The following is a 21,935-nucleotide window of genomic DNA, read 5'->3' as shown; positions in this document are numbered from 1 at the left end:
CAAATAGTGTTTAGGTTTTGATTGCACAGAACTTGACTGGTCTTAACCCATTATGACCCATGATAAAACTGCCAGTGTGATTTTCATGAATGTTTCACATCTTTAAAAAATTGTCGAGAAATATTTATTGGTTCTCGAGCTAAAATGGGGTGTACTACATCTAGTACACTGGGCGCTTGGTGTTTCAATGGCCAAGACACTTGTCTTTGCGCTCCTACCTCCTTGTATGATATTTTTTTGAAGCACCCTTTTTTATGGCACAAAGTGACTGGGCACAACTCACTTTAAAAAAATATCGGCATACTTCAGTGATTCTTCTGGCTTTGAACTCATTTAATGTGACAGCAACAAGTTCTCGCAGTAGACACCGCCATCTTCGCAAGAACAGTATCGTCTTCGTTCACTACAATATTGCTTGCTGTGGCCTCCGAAATACATGCACAGATGCCACGACTCTCGTGGTCCGTATGGTATGCAAGCGCTTGTGCAAATCACCAAGCGCGGGTGTTGCACAGTTGCTCAGTGGTTAGCGTGTCTGTTTCCTAATAGTGTATTGCCACAATGGCAGGATAACCCGTGGTTGCAATGGTAGGCAATGTTTTGTTTTTTTTGACCTGAGGAGGATGATGGGGTGGCCTTACATTGATAGCACGGCAGTGGCAGCGTGGTGACGATGACGGCATAACGGAAAGGCTGGACACAGTGAACCGAGTTTTGAGCCTTTAACACGAATACTGACATGGCATTTTTACTTTTCATTCCTTGTGTTAAATGAAAGTTGTTGAATTTGAAATCATAGAAAAAATACTGGCAAGCCTCAGAGTGCATTTCCTTTCCACAAAATAGATGCAAAGATGGGGGGGGGGGGGGTGCGTTTAATATGTGGAGTAAAATTTTGAGCAAGTTTTTTCCACGGCCACCGCTAAGCTTATTCTATGCTGCATTAACATTACATCCAAAGTCCAGCTACTGATTAATGAAACGGACATAAGTCATGTGAACTAGCCGAGTCTTTCATTTTATCACCTTGAAAAAACACATTCTAAGTTGGAATGCTTTCTCCTCCGCGCCCATTATCCTTATTAGAATGTTCTGCGCCTTTCCCCTGAACTGTCAAGCTCTACGGCATGTCAAATTTCAGTGGCATTTGAGTCACATGCCCAAGTTGCGAGAGCATGAAGTTCTTGTCTTGTTGCATTCTTATCACAAACTGGTGAAAGTCCCGAATTTTGCTTTGTACGCGGAAGGCAGCCACTGACACATCTTCCTTCAAAGGGAAAGCCCACGCCACTGCATGAAGCGTGTCGTTCAGTCGCTGCTTGCCTTGTAGCCAGGATGCCCTGCTTCCTTGCAAGACAGGGAGGGAGCCTTATTCTGTATTATTTCAATTGGTACAGCACAGCAGTCGCTCTGAAGGCTTCTGACGTGTTTAAGCACTGCTTCTTCGACCTGTGGATAGTGGCTGGTCTTCGGTCCGTGAAAAGCCCAGCGTGTCTTGCTGGTAGCCTTTAGCTTTTCGTAGTGACTTCATCGATGCCAAAGTGCCTTTACTCAACAGCTTTAAGCTTGAAGCTGACACTGTAGCTTGTGTAACTCCCCATTACAACATGTGCCGGCAATCTGATCACTCTACGCACGTGTCAACACGTCCAACGGCCCAATCGAACTGGCAAAGAAGACATAAAGGAACACCTCTAACACTTCTGCAGACGGCGCTAGCTAGTGCTAGGGATCATGCTGCATTCACATTTGGCCATTATCATCAGTTGAAATCGAAACTAGGCCACTTTCTCAAGGTGCTGAGTTGCAAAACGTCACAATGTTCTGCTTCCACGTGACCACTTCCTGCATCATGGTGTCATGACATATACGCCTCCTAAGAAACAAAACGGAAAACTTGTTCATAGAAAAGCTATTATAGCAGATATCTGAGCGAGCCAGAGTAAGTGCCAAAGTGTCCCGATATGTTATAGTACTCCCATGTGACCACCTTCTGCATCATGACACATACACCTCCTTAGAAAGAAAACCAAAGCTGGTTCATAGGAAAGCTGCTATAGCAAATTATTTAATGTGCTCTGAGGCTTGTGAGTATTTTTTCTAGGGTTTTGAGGTCGACGACTTTCATTTAACACAAAAAAAATGAAAAGTCCAAAATGTCAGTACTCCTTTAACTGCTGTTGCAGTAAAGCAAAAGCTGTTGTGAATAGGATGTTGTCGTGACTTTAAAGCTGCTTTCATCAGGTTGATCTGCATGTTGGTCAAGCTTTGTGTGCCATTCAGTGCTTCGAAAGTAAATGGAATGTTGCAGTGCATTGGCATAGTACACTGCTACCTTATATGTAACAATCTTCTTTGGGTACAGCACACATTTCATACTCACTGTAGATTTAGGTGCCCTTCTCCAATGCACTACTCTGAAGAAAAAGAAAAGTATTAGTGCAATTCATTGCTTTTCTGCCTTGAAACGCTCCACAGCTTTAGAGACAGCCTTGCATTACACCCATGTGGATGGAATATTTGATGGCTGAAACTAAGAAAAAAAGCAATGCTTTTCAGTTTTTAGCCATTTAACAAATTTGTTACCAACAGATGTATTTTTGTAATTTTTCAATTAATCCATTAAGGACCGGTTTCTTTTTTTTTTTTTCGTGTTTGTTGCAACAAATGTTATTTTGTATCGTATCTGCGTCTAAGTAAGTCACATAAAAGCTTTCATTGTGAACGCGCTCTTAGTTTCCAAAATATGACCTGTGACCGTCTGGTCACGCTGGACCTCTGGGCTACAGCAAAAAGCACAAAGGGACAAATTTTATTTCAGGCCTTGATAAATCGCAACAAATATAATTAGGGATCTGTGGGATATTTATTTAGTGTGGTATGGTTCGCAGCATGGCATGCACATGCTGATGTCACATTTAGTGCACTGTGTACGCACCGTGCTGTTGCAATGGTCTCCAGTGCACCAGCACACCTGCGCCTATTCCCGTTAGGTACGGCTCCAACAAAGCGGGCCACTTTGTCATATCGTGCACTACAAAAAGCAATGGCACCAGGCTTTGACGTTCTTTCATACCAGGTTCTTTCTGCTTGTTGTCCCATCTTGTGAGGTAGCTTTGGGCAATTTGCCTCGGGAATTCAAGTTGAGTGATGTTGGACCCTGTGCTGCGAATAAGCGTCAAACGGTTGCTTATCTCCACATCCCAAAGCCAAGTGAATATTGGACACCACCATTTCTTGTCACGATTTGCGATCCGGTAGGCCCCTATGTTTGCATCCACCTGGTCTGTGCCTCCCATAAAGTAGTTATATCGGGCCACAGCACCTGGTCGGGGCACTTTCATCTTCTTTGAGCACGGGAATACCTGTCTGTAGAAAACATGGGCTCTACACTGTGTACCGTGCTTGCAATTGTTACAACAGTGTTGTCCATCTAGCGCACAACGATTATCCTGTCGTCGGAAAGCGCGTGATCTTCGTAACCACGGGGCTGGCGTTGGACAAAATAAGGAGCCCAAAGGCCCAGCGTGACCATATGGCAACGCGTAAAGTAACACGCTCGTACACAAAATAAAAGAACATTAATCTCTCCCAAATTATCACCGGAAGTCACATATTGCATGAGGTATACAGAGACATGTGGATCAAGCTATTGCTGAAATGTATACCGAAAGAAAAAAACATTTACCCAGGCGAGCGTTCCATCTCGACGTCATGAACTGCAAACCACTATTTCCGGCCTTCTTGAGCAGCTCCCAAATAAACATAGACAATTTATACAACATGGTTTCTGCAATCTGTACCTTAAGCTCTCGAAAGGCACGTTGGGGCAAGTGGGATGCGGTTTTTTTTCAACCTGTATAAATTGAAAGGCTTCGTGCACATCTGCGTGACCATATGGTCACGCTGGTACCTAATTGGTTAAAGTCGAAAAGCTGGAACCGTAATATTTACCAAAGAGAACCTGGCCGTTTTCATGTGCTGTATTATGTCACTTGTGGTTCTAATCTTACCTGTCATAAATCTGCACTATTTTTCATCAAAGTCACCAGGGGTACAACTTCACTTCTACAGACACAACAAACATTCCCCAATTATCTGTGTATATTATTTGTCTTAACCTCATCCTCCTAGTGTGCCTATATCAACTGTTCACAGTATGGCAGCAGAGTTTCTGAAGTGCCAAGCAGCTGATCAAGAGGTGTGTATGAAGTTGTTATGGTGCAGTTTTTTATGAACAAAGGATGAGTAAGACAGCGAAATGCAAATGTTGGTTCTGAACATTGCTGGAAACTTGAAATGAATGCATACACAATACTCATGCTCTCAAGAACTGCAAAAGTGCAAGACCAAAAGGAACAAAGGCAAATTCAGATGGCAAGGAAATATCACTAACTGATGGAGTAGATGAGTGCGCATTTCTTTTTATGTCATGAGACAGGTGTGTGGTTCACATATACTTTTTGTGCATGTGTTCGTGTAAAAATAGCCATCAGTTGTTTGGCCCTTGACTGTGAATGAAATTGCAGGTCTGCTGGTTTTAGGTGCATGACTATACATGCCAAAGTCAGATATATAAGTGCTGATCATTTTGGTGATATATTGTCCTTATGCTGTTTATTCTAGATTTTAGCATAGTGGCCTTATACTCTGCTGCTTTACAAGATTGCAAGCAGCAGTATTATAATGTAAACATTGTCGGCATCAGATGATACAAATTGCTTTGCACGGTTGCGCACTGCCAGTTTTTCTTTTCTTTTTCTGAGAAAAGTGAGCAAAAAAGGCAGCGGTTCTCCTTTTCAGTCATTGAGTGATAAAAATGTAAGTAAAAAAGCAGCTTTAGGGATTTTGAGCCGTAGCTTCAACATTGAGGTTCTGCATTTCACTGTCCCTCCAACCATAAGTTGATTTCTATAAAGTATGGGTTACAATTCACTGATGTTTCATTATGAATATGTATCATCTCCTATTCTGAGTGGCTTCAAGATTGCTCCAATTTCCTTGAAAATCTCTGGTTTGTTTGTGGCTGTCTTATAATTGTCAACATCTCAAGACAATACTGGTTACTACACCAGGTAGTTTAGGCACAGCTTTTGATCGCTTACTAAATCCTACCACACAGTAAAGGTGGAATTTCTGTCTCTCTCTTTTTACAACCCTGCGCACGCATGCACACATGCATGGGTGTTTCTGTGAAGACAGACAAGTAATCTGTACAAATCACTTGTGGTAGATAGCATAATTTTAATCTTTAAGTTGTATTGCTCAAAAATTTATTGCTTGAGAAACATTTATTACTTGCTTGAGAAATTGAAATGCATACTCTACCAATAAGAAAAAATTTAATAATTCAGCTTTTAACATTACGGCGTGTATTTATTTTACAAATTGTAGCCAGGGTGATTGCAAGATTAATTAATTTATTTATTTACTTATTTAACACTACTGTGAGCCTTTTGCACTGGCTCATACAGGAAGTGGGTTGTAAAATATTTACATGAGCTTGGGAATAAAAGAAAAAAAAGTGTCAACACTGCAGTTCAACACACCAATAAAGTTTCTTTGTTTCCTGTGAATCAAAAAGGAATAACAAAAAGTGCTCATAACAATTGCACTATTAGTCATGTGACGTTATTGTTGTTACGGGGTTCAATGAACTACCACTTTTCAGTGCATTGCAATAAGTACAACACAAATCATAAGTAGCATAGAAATTCACATGTACCGTTGCCCAAGCATTTATTCTACATATGATATTGTGAACTATGTGCTCAAGAACTCTCATGCGCAACCAAAATATGGCTCCAATTTTGCAACAAAGCCATCCGCAGAATCTGATTCAACAACTTGCTTTGGCGACGCATTGCAGATTTCAATTGCCCAGGGGGAAAAATGAATAGTTGAATGTGTTGCAGTGCATGAGATACTGCCTGATGTGTTTATGATGACAGGTTCTGACGGAGTGTCGATGCGGCGGCTGTATGTAATCTCACTTATTGATATTGTCATGATATAACACAAAAAGAAACTTCATGACAGCAACACGGCGCTGGAAAACAAGGGTAGGCAGTGCTGCTTGGTGTCTAAGAGCACTTACGCTGTCATGCCTAGAATATTTAGAGTATGTAAATCTACACTTTATTTGCATACTTTTTCATTTCTGTGTGAGTCCTTTCTGGTGTGGGTTCCACAGTGTGCTACCATACTCAAGAATTCGCCTTACTTAAGTTTTATGTGCCTTTAGTTGGATGGTGCTGCAGTTCATTTTTTGTGTAAGAAACTGAGTGTAGGGAAGGCTTTGTTACATGTGTTATCAATATGAGTATTCCATTTAAACACACTTGTAAAGGTTACGCCTAAATATTTTATTGTGTCATTTTGTATTATATCGTTACTCATTAATCTATAATTGAACTTAAAGATTGATTTCCTGTAAATTATGGTCATATATTTTGTTTTCTTAAGAATAATTTCCATTCCTCACATCAGTAGCGCACCCAGGATCTCTGCCAGGGGGGGGGGGGTTGACAGTTTGCCAATACCATCTAAACAGCACTAATTTCGATTTCTTCACCGTAATTTTTTTTAAAATGCGCTTTTTGCGAGTGTATAGACGATTGCACGTCTTACATCTTAGTTGCAGTACTCAAATGCGTAAGGAAAGAAAAGGGGTTAAACAAAAGGGGGGGGGGGGGTAAGTCGGCCTCAGGAGGGAGGTTACAACCCCCGATCCCCCCCCGTCGGTGCGCCACTGCCCCGCATGTCACACCAACGTGCTATATTCCGTGTAGTACTGAATCTAAGCTGGTCATCAGTTCCTCGCACACAAGTGTAAATTACCAAGTCATCAACAAAGAGCCGCAATTTCACTCCATTTTCTGTGCAACCAGCGATGTCATTAACGTATATAAGAAATAATAATAGTCCCAATACGAAACCCTGTGTAACCCCTGAATAAACTTCGAGATTATCAGTCACTGATGATCAGAATTAGATCAGATCAGATGATCAGAACTCAGGTCAGAGTTGGAGATGATCAGATCAGAGTTACTTTCGTGCTTCAATGCAAAAAACTGTTTTGTTAGAAAAGTATGTGGAACGACAATGCATTTTTACTGCAAGTTCGATGGCGCGTATATCGAAAATGATGTCATCCGCAGAATTCTTCAAGTGGATATTACTTGCAGGCTCACCGGTTGCAATGTGTAAATTGCATTATGTGCCACAATCTGAACAGTTAAAAACTTAATTAGTGAATTCTTGTTGATTAGTTGATTATGTGTTTAGATTTTTTATGCAAATAATGCCCAGCTGTACGAGTAGATGATCAGCTCAAGGACTAGAATTGTGCTGTCTGCCACACGTGATTTTAAAAAATTATGTAGTTCTCGCAGAAACACCTAGTGTATCTACCGTACAGTGTAGACCGCTTATAACGTAAGTCACCAGAGTCGCGAATATCCGCACTATGAGCGGTACCGCACCATAACCAAAACAATGATTTTATTGCGATAGCAATTATATGGACACTCCAGGCACATCTCTAGCTGCCGTAGCTGTTGCCGCGAGGTTCTGTATAAAGTCCAAGGGCGATAAAATGATCGCCACGCGCCGTATGCTGTATGTGCGAGTGAAGGTGTACGAGGGTAAGCCGGTGATTGCGTCTCAATCTCGCGCACGCAAAAGAGGAAAAGCAGGAAAGAAGCGCACTGTCTTCCGTCGCGCGCATGGTTTGAGGGGGCGGAGGGGGTGCGTTTACTTTGAGCGCGCACGCCTGCCCACAGGGGCCGCTGTTTCTTGAAAGCCATCTGCGACGTGGGCACAGTCCGCCGTGCACTGTGTTTTCGCAGCTCAATTCACTTTGATGCGAGCGGCAGCACGAAGGTCAATTCGTTCACTCTTGCTGCCGAGCTTCCTCACCATATGGTTCTGAGAGCAAGTTTCCATGGTCATTGAGTGAGATGTGTTCATGTTTGCTTGTGCATGCGTGACACCATGCTTGTTAATGCACAGAGAGCCCCGGCAACGGATGTGCTTTCGAGCGCTGCCGCCATTATGTCATTCTGCCTGCACCTCTCGAGGAATGCTGGGAAGCATGGCCGGTGCGGCTTGGTGCGCTGGGCGAAAAATACGAACGGAGCTATTCATGCGCCAGCAACGTTTAAACATGCCCGATGGTGCGAGACACGCCGGTTGTTCGCCACCATGACGTCGCGGAGCTCAACATACACACTCGCGTTAAGTTGGAGTATATCTGCGGCTTGAGGGGAGCGTTCCCTGCCTCAGTTGACTGCGAAACTTCGAGGCAGCCGCTCTGTAACTGGTATTTCGTCTCCCGCAACTGCACTATAAGCGATACGTGTATACATGGAGTGCTATGGGAAAATTAATGGGAGTCTGAAAAGACCGTACTATATCCGGTCCTGCACTATAAGCAGTTACGTTATAAGTGGTCTATACTGTATATAGAATTTTAGCAATGCTACCAGGTAAACAGAACAAGTATTTAATTTCAACAGTTTCGACTGGTGGACCAGTCTTCATCAGGGTTTGCAAAAAAGTGTCACTTCAGCTCTGCAGCAGACAGCGTGCTTGGCCATTCTTAGGGGGAAAAAAACAAAAAGAAAAAAAAAATACAAGAGATATGTCAAACCGAAAAGGAACAGTGGTGACACTGACTCTTTCTAGGTGCTTTGACAGTTTACAGCAGTTTACGGCAATGATGCAGGGCAACAGGAAGGCAGAATGTTATTGGGTATCCTTTTGGGAGTGACCATTTCCCTATAACGTTGAACATGGTGAAGCATTGTGACTCTCCTCTGCATGTCCCTCGATGGAAACTAGCCTCCACTGAATGGGATCATTTTAAGGAATCAACTTATTTATCATGAGATTTTATTAGTTATTTTAGTATCGACAATGCAGTAACATATTTTACAGCTTTTATTATTAACGCTGCAGAAAAGTTCATTCCAGTAACAAAAGGTCAGTCTTGTAAAAGACGTGTACCCTTGTGGGATGAAAAATGCAGAGATGCGTGGAAGAAACAAAATAAAGCTTGGGGAAAGCTGCATCAATACTCATATGTAGAAAATCTTGAATTGAAACACATTAAATCAAAGGGGCGGCTGATGCAACGGCAGTCTAGGAGAGCAAGCTGGGAGAGGTTTTTCTCAAACAAGTTTTACATGCAGGAGGCGGAAGTTTGGAATAGTCTCGGAATGGCTAAAGGGGCAGCAAATCCACCTGTTGCCCTTGGTTGATAACCGAGGGAATACCTTGGAAGACCAGACCGATGCCCTTGGCGAACACTTCAAGCATGTATCAAGCTCCATACACTACTCAGAATCATTCCTTAAATACAAACAAGTAGCAGAACTTAAGTCACTGGGCCGTAATGATGACTGAATGAACCATATAACCGTCCTTTTAATATTGCTGAGCTAAGAGCTGCCTTGAGCATATGTAGGAGCTCCGCTCCCGGAGCGGACAGAATCATTTATGACATGATTAAAAAACCTACTCACTGACAACACACAGATGCCACTTTTGGCACTTCTCAACTGTATTTAGGCTGCTGGATACCTTCCATCCCCGTGGAAGGAGGCTATTATTAGAATTTTGAATCAGTGCAAGAATCCTTCCTTGGTGGCAAGTTACTGCCCGATAGCTCTCACAAGTTGCCTTTGTAAGCTTTTTGAAAAAAATGATTAATTGTTGACTTATACGTTTACTTTAACTAAACAATATGCTTGATCCCTATCAGTGTGGCTGCAGAGAAGCGTGGTCCACAACTGATCATCTTTTGCTCGTTGAGGGAAATATCCATGATGCGTTTTTACATAAACAGATTTTCTTATTGATATTTCTCAATATGGAGAAGGCACACAACACAACGTGGTGTTATGGAATCTTGCGAGACTTGTAGGAAACCGACATCGGTTTGAAAATTCAGTTTCGGTCCAGAAGAAGTTTGTACCCAGTGTTCAAGGGCATTAGGAAAGAGGAAAAATTAAGCATGTGCTCAGGCATGCAATCTTAAAGTTTGAATGCATGAAACGAGTATATGTTCAGCATGGAATTGACGAGCATCATGAACAAAGCTTAAGAAACCACATTTATATTACAATCACAAACTGCTTGCAATCAGGATGAAATTAAAGTAGGGATGTAATATAGTCGAATTTTCATACTGAATATGTTTATTTCTAAAGTGTACACAAATGTGCGGAGGATACAAAGGGTTATAGAAGTGATTTATGTCCTTGAAGGCACCTGATGCTACTTGCAAGTGTAACTGCTGTAAAATGGGAAGCTTATGAATATGTTTTTACAACTTGAAATCAAAAGGATATTGATATTAAAGATCCCCTCACCAGGCCCCATTGGAAATGTTAGTTATACAGTGGAAGTTGTAAGGCATCATCTAGGGAATGTTTTAGTACTGCAAGAATTTTTCAAATTGGTTCATTATTAGAGGAGCTAGGAAAATATAAACATACAGCATTGACATGCTATATATAGCTATATAAATATAGCAGTGGCAGAAACTGAGTCACATTTTAGGCACAAACTCCACCTCCTTTTTTTTTTTTCTCTCTCTCTCTCTTCTGTTCCTTTTTTGCTGAGCAGCAAACTTCCAGGGGCAGAATTGCACATTCTGCATTGGATGAGTTACCGGCGTGCTATATTCCATGATGTTGCAGACAGTGTCTTTTGTAGAGGCATTTGTGCGTTGCGACCTTGAGTCTCTGGCAGGAAGCAGGGCTCCCTCCGAGAGGAAGAAGACGCAGGCTTTCGTTTTGAGTTCCAGCTGTTTTCGTGTGATGCAGCCATTTGAAACAATGAAGACACGGTTGCCACTGTGTGATCTATGTGCCACGCTTGTCTGTTTACAATGCACATACCTGGTGAGGGGCCCTTTAATCCCTTCCATACCATCTTATTATTCCGAATTCTGACCAAAAATGGCCTGATTATATTTAAAGATTTCAGTTGCCAACATGTTTTACTGCCTCGTAAAGAATAAATTCACATCTGATTCCTCTGGCCCATGGATTGTGTGCTGCCATCTACCAAAACTGCGACTAAGCACTGAGACAAAACTAGGCTAGTCCGTGGCATTGCTAGAAAATGCTAAGCTTGTCCTTGGCCGTTTTTACGAGAAAAGCGTGGATGAACCCAGCTCTTCCAAGGCACAGAAGGGTTAAAGGGAACTACACTCAACATGTGGGTAACTTGATTGATTGTATGAATTGATTTCATCTGCATTAGTAAATTCCCCTTCAGCAATACGAAAAATATCACTCTTACCATGAACAGAGGCTTGGTAAGCCAGAAAAAGCTGCAAAAACGAAAGACTGGTGGTAACACTGCCTTAAAATTCCCGCACCAGCGTTTTAACACATTTTGCACATGTTATTCAATCTTGCAGCACAATTCCAATCAGAAGTGCTTTAAGATGTATGTGACACAATTTAAATGTCATTACTTTCATCAGTGCCTTTGCTGTTGATCCACAATCTTGGCATATACAATTGTGTACACAGCGCCTCAAAGGGTTAATGTGGTGAATGAGGCCTGATTGGATAAATGTTCGTGACCACATTCTTGAGCATTTTCACTAAGTCGTGTAAGTGTAACGTTAGGCAATATTGTATGCATCATAATGGCATCACCTTGAGTTCTTAATTGGATGCCATGATGCTGACACAGCATAGACAGTGAAAATTAGGGGCAGGACTCTGCGCCTCAAGAATGAGGTGGATGCGCGTGGTCCGAGCACCTGCCCACCATGCAGTGGTTTGCTACTGGCGAGCTAGTGCGTGTCATCTGGTGCAGGGCAAATGTTTGGGAGATATGACCACATGCTAGGAGATGCTGGTGGCAAGCTTAATTTTTGCCTTCAGTATGGTTTGCATTAAGGATGATCTTGATCTGTGTAAAGAGGATGGAGCCTGTTGCTCACCATATTTCGATATTTCTCCTTTGACTAGAGGTGTGTGACTGTGCGGCTGTCATACTGGGATGATGTCGAGCTCAAAACAAAACCCTCCAAGCCCTCTACCTCACAATGGCGGCATAGTCTACTGATGGAAAGGCCATTGCAGCGTGAGTATGCATTTCCCTATTTTGATTGCTGTTTGGTTGTTAAAATTAAAACTTAAGTTCTTGCCATTCATTTACCATTTACAGCTACTTTGGTGGTTGACCAGTGCCTTCAGGAAGCAAGTGGCTACTTGCATTTTATATTAGTATCAAGTGGCAGCACGTCACTTCTTTTCCCTTTGCGGAAAACGCCTTCATCAACACCAGAAATGTGCCTCTATTCTGGCCGGGAGGGAAGCTCCTTGCCACCCATTCCTGAAAGTGCAACTGTTGAGCTGCTACAAGACATCCCAGTTATTTGCATGAGCAGCATTCTTGAGTCCGTGCATCGCATCAATTCCCTCCGCCTTGCTGCACTCGGGAATTTTATTGGTTAGGCACAATTCAAATTATTCACTATTCTATCTCTTTCTCTCTGTCTTTTGTTTTATACTGTTGCCAATTTCAGTGCATTAATCTTTTTCTTCAGCTAGTGGCCAAAGTACTGGCCTTCAGATTGAAGAACTTGAAAATTCTTTCGATAAAATGAGTGTGGAAGAGTCCGATTGGGTGATTGACGCTTCTGAGAAGCCTTCTGTGAGCCCATCTGACCACGTGACATTTGGTTAGTCTCTTTCATTTGCCAACACTTAAGCTCTATTCACTATCTGTTGCACATATAAATTATTTCTTGTTTCCATAGCATCTCTCGGTGATCCTTCTGACTGGCCTGAAAGGCGGTTTCTTGTTTCTGAGTCATTAAAAGGCTCAGCGTCTGGTGAAAATCGCACCATGTCGAATGCAGGTGGTAGCCCTGGCCACAAAAGTAAGTGGTCATCTTGCAATGTCATTGAAATTAGTTACTATGCCGCTTGTATTCATTCATTTCTAGTGCTTTCCATATCAGCCGCTGAGATAATTAAACTGTTTGATGAGTCTGGGCGTGCCAAACGGAAGCCAGTACACCCCGTTCATGTTGTGGTGAGTGTAGAAAATTTTTGCTGTAATTACATTTTGCTTGTGTGTACTCAATCTGAAAATTGAAAGAGCTAAACTTTCTTTTTTAGTTAACAAGATTTCACTAATTAAGTTTTTATCTAATTACTTTAGGGCACATATTGCAATTTATGAATTGTAGCCGGTGAGATTCCAAGGCGTATCTATTCAGAACAAATTCTGACAATGACACCAGTTTCGAGATATTCATTCCCAAAGCGTCCGACGAAATACATTGGTGTTCAAGTTATTTTTGTGCTTCAATGCGTAAAACAGTGTTTTGTTCAGGAGTAAATGGAATATCACTGCATTTTTAGTGCAGTTTTGATGGCAATTATCTCGAAACTGTTGGGACTCGGGTAGCATTTAAGCCGGTGATCCTTCAGCCAAAGGGATGAGTACGTCCGGGAGTATGAGCGATAGAAAAAAGGGCTTATTCTACATATTTACAGTGGCTCCAAATATGGAAGCCCACTCCTTGGGAGTGCACTTTGAAAGACTTAGCTCACTACATGTTTGAGTACATATGAGAACATGTCAGGACACACCACTGCACTCAAGGTGTCGCCTTATAAAGCATTCGTCTTCCCTAGTTGACCCGACTAGGGAATCAGATGACCTTGATGCGGCCAATCAGCGGGGTCATATTGTTCATTGAACTCCGCCTCTAATGTTGCACCTTCGAAGCAAGGACGAGGCAATCCGGAAACGGTTGGTTAACACTCCTTCCACGAAAGTCGGTGGCTTAGTTTCTTGCCCTTTGACGATCATCTTACCAGGGTCGGGAGAATGGCCTTCACGCTAATCCCCGCTTCTAACGAAGGGTGGCGGTTGTCGTCGGTTGCTTCTAAGTGAGCGTCTTTGTCCTCACGTCACTGCCGGTGTCGAGCCGTGTCGCCAGGTAGGCGGCCGCTGATGAAGGGGGTGGCATCGGGGGAAGCACCCAAAGAATGCGCACTGCCGAGTTGGGGCGCTTGTTTGCCCGTCTCGTCGGTGTCGGGCACTGTCGCCGTCTGGGCGACGCTGATGCAAGGGCCAGCCTCGATGGGAAACAATCAAAGAATGCGCCCGGCAGATTCGGGACGCAACAAAACTGGTGTCATTCTCATAATTCGTTCCAAGTAAACATGCCCTGCTATCTCACATGCTACAATTAGTAAATTACAATATCTTAATTATTATAATAGTTACGATTTGTTAATATGTTAATATTATAATTAGTGAAGATTTGTTAATTAGTCTATTATTTGTTACAATTTCTCATTCAAGTAATGTCCACCTCTTCGAGTAATGCAGCTCAAGGACTAAAATTGTGCTATCTGCCACGGGCAATCTTTAAAATTTTTGGGCAGTCTTCACAAGAACACCTGGGGCCGTATTCTGTAACGCTTCGGTTTTTGAAGGATTCGGTTTGGCGGTGGCGTCACATTGGGGCGGTCCGTTGACGTAATGAAAACAAGTGAAAGGACAGAGACCAATCGGCGCGAAGTTTTCTTTTTGTGGCAGTGAACGTCACAAACCGAGTAAAAATATAGCAATTTACGAGCGCTTCTTGGTAAATAAAAATAATTTGTTCATGGTATTGATGAGGTTTACGTTTTTCATCATGAAACGCGTGTGAGTTGTACTGGCGGTGAGTGACTTAACGAATTTTGTTTACTTCGGTTGACCCATTTATGCCGCTAGGTGGGACGTCGTACGCTAACTTCGCGTTGCGGCCAAAATACACACTCAAGTTCCTCGCACAGTCGGAGCGCTGTCTCTTTTGAGAATCTGAATTGTCGCCGGAATCCCTCGTCTTGCATCTCAAAGGCGTCTTGTCGACGTCGAGGTTGTCGCTGTCTATCACGGAGGCTCGCTAAAAGCACGATAACAGGCGCCACAGGCACCGCACACGCCGTCATTTTGCTCCAAGTGCCGCGATCTCGCCCGTGCACACGGCACGCACAGGCTCTGCACACGGCACACCGCGCTTCGGATCAGACCGAAGCAGTGCGCGCGGCTTCGCTTCGTAGCAGACGACAAATTCGGTTTCTGCGTGATTGACATGTGCGTGACGTCATCAAAAAATGCGTTCGCGCCCTGAGGCGATGGCGTCACCCAGGCGGCGACCAATCGCTGCACGCAAACCGAATCCTTCGAAAACCGAAGCGTTACAGAATACGGCCCCTGGTATATGTAGGGCACTGTGTTTTTAGAGTGGCACCGTAAGCTTTTGTACTCATCTCTGTGACAATGTAGAAAAAACTAAGGGACACAGCTTCTGCACATGCATCAAATGACAAAATAGTTAAAGGGGCCTTGAAACACTTTTTGAACATAATAAAAGACGTTGCTGATTTGTAGACGAGGCTCCTGTGAACATGTGAGCGAAATATTATTGCACTGCATGCAGCAGGGAATTTCCAATCTCGTGCCAGAAAGAGTTAAAAATCTCTTGCTCTCTTCTTTGCAATGTCGGCAGCAGCTACGTTGCAAGCAAGAGCAAGCGGGCCCAAAAGGTATTGGCAGGTTTTGCGATCATGAGAACATTCTCAGTAATGCTATTATTGCTAATTTTGAGTTAAATAAATGAAAAATATACATGTCTGTGATCTAAAAAAAATTAAAAAAGTATTTCATCTTTGCTCTTCTGGTCTCAATTGACAGTTTGGCTTAATGTTGCAATTTCTCCTCCAATCATGTGAGGCGGCACCTGGTGTATTGCGTGCATGCTATTTTAAACATTACGTGCCTGAGTCAGTCACTTGCCTCTTACTGAGTATGCTATGACATTATACTTGCCGATCCAGATTGTCGTCTCCCAGGTCACACTTACATTTGTTTGCACGCGCTAGCTTGCTTCTACGCGTCTTGCGCCTGCCACATCTCTCAAGCGACAGCGCATGCTTACTCCTGGCTAGACGTCTTGGCAGACACCTCTTCATATTTAGCTATTGATAACACTTCGAAATGCGCAATTTGGAATTGGCTACTGTCTGTAGATCAAGCTGGTACAGGACAAAGCCGGTCTGCACCACATGGCATGGCCAGAGTGGAGCACGTACTCCAGCCCTGCCATGCACATAGCAAATGTTGCACTATGCGCGCAACAGTTGTGCGTAGCTGCATCTTCTGTGTAGCGTAGATACTGCAGCTGCCATGGTGTGTCGCAACAAGCCCTCTCGCTGTTGAGACAGACGCTCTTGACAACTGTGTGCTCTGATTGGTCTCTGGGCAACATAGCTCCAGACCACGGTGTAAGAATAATAAAGAGAGGTGCTGACACTATCCCCACAATGCGTGCAAAAGCGCCGCCCGCTCGCGTCCAGATTATGTTCGGCTTGGTTACAGCTCGGTCGGCGCCGTCCTAGAGGGCGCTGCGGAATGCGGTCCCAGCCTCGGCAGCAAGGCGCATGCTGCCACTGCTGTGTCTTCCTGCTTGCATGTGTGGCCGCGCTGTTTTGAAGGCACGCTTTTTGTTGGTGTGCATTTCATGAGCTTGTGCTTGGGTATTGTCACCACGGGCACTTGACAAAGGTGGCAGCGGCCTTCTGAGGGGCATTTGAAATAGGTAGAGAAGAAAGTGCTTCGTTCCGAACTGCAATTCTGGATACCGGAGCGTCTACCTTTAATCAAAGTGCTGTCTGACAGCCGTTTCATTTGTTAATTTATATCGCGGCCACACTGAATTCGCGCAACAATGCTTGAACGGTTTTCTGAGTGTAAATGGAAGCAGCAATAAGTATGAAATACAAGATTTTCTGGTACAGTCACTGTTTTCTTCTGATCGAGGAGTAGCATGTAGGCTAATGCTTTTATTTTTTTAATGCTTGGTTGAACGGCTAGACCGGACGAAACAAATTGTGCATGTGAGCGTAACTTGAGTGGGCCCCATCGATCCGTGTTCACGTCATTCACGCCTCCTCAAGGAAACTTCATGTTAGCGAAGCATTAAGCCTGGTGCACTTATCACTTTAATCTGAAATAACGAATTTACTGCGCGCTTTGAGTTTTACTCAATGCACTACGATTGAAAATTTAGTGGAGGCAGAGCAATGTCAAGCCGCCGGCGCCGCTAAGCTGGGACCGCTGGCCACGGCGCCATCTATCGGCTCGCAGCAGAGCTACTCGGTGCACCCACGCGCTTCCGAACATATTCTGGATGCTCGCACACGCCGCAGTGTCAATACCTAAATGTTCTTACACCGTGCTCCAGACGCACGGCGTTGTGAGGCAGCCCGAGTACCCATCTCGCGTCGCGAAAGTGCTTCGCAAGCCTGGACCGGAAGTGGCATCGTAAAAAAAAAAAAAAAAAAAACACACACACACACACAAAAGAAAATGCCCAACTTTGGGGCGGTGCCTTGCCATCTCTCCTGTGCAGCTTGCAGTGCATTAATGGAGACGGAAGAAGAGAAAAAGCCATGCACCAGTGCTATGGCACCCTCTAACTCTGCTCATCCTCGAAGGATTAGGAAAATATTTGTGGCAGGAGATTTGTGATTGGCAATGCACTGCTATAATGAGGTCATTCTGTGATTACTTAGAAAGGTGTTTCAGGGCCCCCTTAAGATACTCAGTATCTTGATGAATTCATAGGTATAGAGATATTCTATCACCCAAACCCTCTGGTCCAGGCAAGATGATATAAAGTCAAAGCTCTGCACCAATTATCTGCTCCAAGTGTTAAAGCATCAAATTGATTGTGAATTCATGGTCAACCAAGTAGAATTTGTGCCAACATGTTCCCAGATAGAAATGGTTTATTGCATACTATCTATTTCTCTAGATTTTTGTTTTGGTAAGACTAAACTGCGAATAGTAGTAGTTCTTATGTTTACCGCAACTGCTGTGGTAAACAAAATAAAATGGATATTTTGTATTTGTTCTCTTCAAGATGAAATTTAGGGCTATAACCAGTAGCATGGACTATATCCAAAAGTGTTTTCACATGTACCCTTTGGTTTGACTGCATTGTCACAGAAAGTTGTCTGTGAGGGAGAAGTACCACAGTAGAAGACACCATGGTGCTACTGCTTATTATCTGGTGTTTTTAAAAATTAATCTAAAGCCTGATACATAATTGTTCAATATGCTAAAGCATAAGAAAAGTGTAGGAAATATAATTGCAGGCCTTGACAGTTCAATGTTGCTTTCTTGACAGAATGATAAAAAGACGATGGTAAAATATTCGGGGAGATCTGCGTCACTTTTTTCTTCATCTGGACTTAGCTTTATGCTGCCACTACGGCTTAAGCCCCTTACCATGTTTGGGCATTGTAAACAGACAAACGTGGCACTTAGATCATACGGAAGCAATTGTGTATGCAAATTTTAAGGTGGCAGCATGGCGTGAAAAGGGTTGAAATTTAAACTGAAGCTTGTGCGGCCTTCCTCTATAGGGACCCCCGCTTCCAGCCAGAGAATCAAGGTCACACACACAAATGTCTCTACATAAAATGCACTCCCTGCGATGGCACTGATGGATGGATGGAAACAACTTTATTCAAATCCGGCGAAGTTTAATGACCCGGGCTCAGGTCTCCCATGAGGGGACTTCGAGGCCTTGCCTCGTCGCCACTGATGCGGCACGTGACCTCGGTAAATTTTCCAATGCAGAATGCGTAACCGCCACCGGGAGCGCTCCGCGTAGCAACAGGAGAATGGGCTCGTGATGTAAACTTTGAGTAGATCTGGGGCCGTCCCTCAGCTCCTGTGAGGGTGAAGGGAGAGCAGGGAAGAAAAGTTGCTTGTGGACACTAGTCGAGGAAGAAGGAGAAGTGTCTACATCGGCAGTCAAGCTCGCCTCTTGGCAGTTAGTGAGTGCGACAGTTCAATTTCTCCTATCTCATGTAATAATGAACCAATTTGAAAAATTCTTTCAGTAAGATGCTCCCTAGCTGGCACAGTACAACTTCCAGTGTAAACCAAAATTTTCAATGGGGCCTGGTGAGGGGCTCTTTAACTCCTTTCATCTTGTTGCCAGTTCGTGACTTTATCAATCATTGTGGCATAGTGAAGTGCAAGGGGAGCAGTTGAGAGGTGTTTTGAGGCATGGACAGCGAGCAGACAGGATTGATGCCAAATGCAGCAAAGATAGCTGTCTGCTGCAAAAAAAAAAAAAGAAAAGAAAGAAAGAGAAAAAAAAATTGTCACAATTTTGACCATTTTATGGGAGGCTGGGTAATTGTCGCTCAGGTCTGGAAAAAGTATCCCATGTGGCATTAGCTGTATGCCTGCTCTTGTACGTTTGGCTAATACCCGTTTCACAGGTTGCATGGTTTAAACTTATTTTCTGAAGTGCCATCCTGGTAGTTGACCTGATAGAGTCAGAAGATACGTTCAGAGTTTGTAGGTTTCATCGAAACCTGTAAGAAACCGTTGAATTTGAGAATGTTATGTCTGAAAGGAATATTTCTTGAACAGTCTTTGAAATGAGTGAATTGAGTGGTTCATTAAATATTGTGTGAACTTACAGAATTTATGCTTTTAAGCAGCATAGGTGAATGCTGCTTGGAATTGCTGAAGAAATCAACTCCAAAGTTTCTTGCATTTTATTTTAGTAATACTTCCCAGGTGTAAAAGCATTTATTTGATAAAGTGATAATTAAAAAATCAACCACCAATCTATTGCACGTGAGAATAGTCGCCAGCTGCGCGAGTTGGTACGGATTCACCTTTTTTAACAAACTGCATGGTAGGACAGGACACGAGGAAAGAAGTGAGACAGACGAGCGCAGTAACTGAATTATTGAAAGCATGTAATCCACCTTAAATAGTGTCCAGCCTAGGTAACGTGTCACCATCAACGTTAACAGTGTAGCAAGAAAAACCTTTAGATAATACCTTTAAAAAAATAGCCTACACTTGGAAGGCCACATGAGTCAATGGTAGCATGTGGAACATAGGTACGCGTACTCCATGTCAGATAGATTAATCGACAGGTGGCAAATGCACCCCGACGGGTGGGAAATGCACCCCTCTCCCTTTCTTCTGATGTGGAAAGCCTCTATTCTCTTACGGCTGATGAATCAGCTTTCCCAGGAAATAACTTCAGCGTCCTCGAAAACAGGCCTACAACCGCACTCTCAGCAATGTGCTGGCAAATGTAAACCTGGGCTGTTGGAAAGCGATCGCTCATGCTCCCTTAATCTCGCGTTAATACATCTCCCGCTCTTTCTGATATACGTTTTACCACACATTAAGGGCAGCTGATAAACTATGCCTATCTTAAATGGCACAAGCTCGTCCCTATGTTGGATATGGCACTCATCTCTCTGTGACGTCCTGGCACAATCTTTTTTTTTTTTTTTTTTTTTTGCCTTAATAAATTACAGACCTTCGACAGCTTAGCTGTAGCTGAAAAGGCTATGTGTACACCATCCTTTTTTCCTATCTTCTTCAACCCATGGAAGAGGCGATGAACATACGGAATGACTGCGAATGAATGTGCATCTTTGACCTTCTTGCTGTCTTGTCCTTCTTTAATCATGTGTATCAATTTTTTTACAAACTGAGGCTGTCACGTGGTCTGGGTACCCAGCGATGTTTAATCTTCCAGCCTGCTTCTGAAAGCTATCCTGCATTTTGGGAAAACATGACTGCGCTCGTTTGTCTCACTTATTTCCTTGTGTCCTGTCCCATCGCGCAGTTTGTTAAAAATGATGAAACTATTGCACATTGAACAAAAAAAAAAGGTCCCATGAAGGCAAATATGATATTTTTGTGTAGTAAAGAAAATGTGGTTTTGTGGGCAGTTTCTACATGAAGTGTATTTTTATATTACATATGATCATATATAGTATTGTGTTTTAAATATCAGTAGCCATTAAGTAAGTAATGCTCTTGTAATAATAATTGAAACACTTGCAACAATTATTGTATCTTTAGGGCCAAAGCACCAAGCCATCAATCTCTAGGAATCAGGTGGAAAGCACGTATTGGCCAGATGTTCTTCAGTGCAAGTATCATGATATGTAGTAAGTATGTAATCATTTGTTGTTTAACCTTGCAGTGATTGCTGCAGTGCTAGGTGGTAATCACCTCAGCATTTAATGTCACTGAGCAAGATCACCAGCAAGATCACCATTCATGTGCAGTTGTTGGACACTGTTACCTTTCAACCAGGAATGCATAAAAGAATTCTCAACTGAGGGTGCTTTCTATAGAAAGTAAGAGAAATTTATATCTTGACTGCTGCGATATGCCGAATTTGAAGGGCTGCATCGTTGTGCCATGCTTCCAACCATTGTTAATATTGTTACGCGAAGGACGAGTCAGTAAGACGAGCAACTATTTACAGGTTATATTTACAACAGCGGTTGCAGTGCTGACTGATTAGATTCACAGCGCAAGCCCAGTTCATTCTTCCTCCTCTTTTCTCGAGTGATGGCGCCCGCGCTCCTCGTTAAAACAATCAAATACCACACGCGTGTAGCATAATCCCCCGGCGGCAGAAGCAACGTCCCAGAGCGTCTAAATGTCATCACTGGGAGGGTGATACTGGTTCAGTGGTGTAACGTGCACGATATCACTGGACTGGGAAACAGATGGGGCATCAGGGGCGATCTCGTAGGTGACGGGAGTCACGGCACGAAGCACTCGGTATGGGCCTATCATAAGAAGCCAACAAACAATGACACCAAGGACAACATAGGGGAAATTACTTGTACTTACTAATTGAATTAAAGAGATGATGAATTAGTGGAAATGAAAATGGATGAAAAAACAACTGTCCGCAGGTGGGGAACGATCCCACGTCTTCGCATTACGCGTGTGATGCTCTTACCATTGAGCTACCGCGGAGCCGTTTTCCCGTCCACTTTCTGGGGTATTTATGTTTTACAACTAGAATTAACCCTGGGAGTGTT

The 21,935-nt window shown here is 43.2% G+C and overlaps 1 protein-coding gene across 2 annotated transcripts in view; it reads left to right on the top strand.

The window, feature by feature from the left end:
* LOC119465906 (uncharacterized) overlaps positions 1 to 21,935 on the top strand; it is a 47,316-nt gene that overhangs the window by 10,229 nt on the left and 15,152 nt on the right. For both annotated transcript variants that reach the window (XM_037726390.2, XM_037726382.2), the window contains exons 9-15: positions 4,135 to 4,201; positions 11,997 to 12,111; positions 12,196 to 12,480; positions 12,578 to 12,712; positions 12,791 to 12,913; positions 12,980 to 13,068; positions 20,956 to 21,044. In XM_037726390.2, coding sequence (XP_037582318.1) covers positions 4,135 to 4,201; positions 11,997 to 12,111; positions 12,196 to 12,480; positions 12,578 to 12,712; positions 12,791 to 12,913; positions 12,980 to 13,068; positions 20,956 to 21,044 — 903 coding nt within the window. The remainder of the gene's footprint in view (positions 1 to 4,134; positions 4,202 to 11,996; positions 12,112 to 12,195; positions 12,481 to 12,577; positions 12,713 to 12,790; positions 12,914 to 12,979; positions 13,069 to 20,955; positions 21,045 to 21,935) is intronic.

The sequence above is a fragment of the Dermacentor silvarum genome, chromosome 1 (assembly GCF_013339745.2).
Source record: "Dermacentor silvarum isolate Dsil-2018 chromosome 1, BIME_Dsil_1.4, whole genome shotgun sequence".
Taxonomy (NCBI): domain Eukaryota; kingdom Metazoa; phylum Arthropoda; class Arachnida; order Ixodida; family Ixodidae; genus Dermacentor; species Dermacentor silvarum.
Note: the sequence above shows the minus strand (reverse complement) of the source record. Positions and strands in the feature narration are given on the sequence as shown.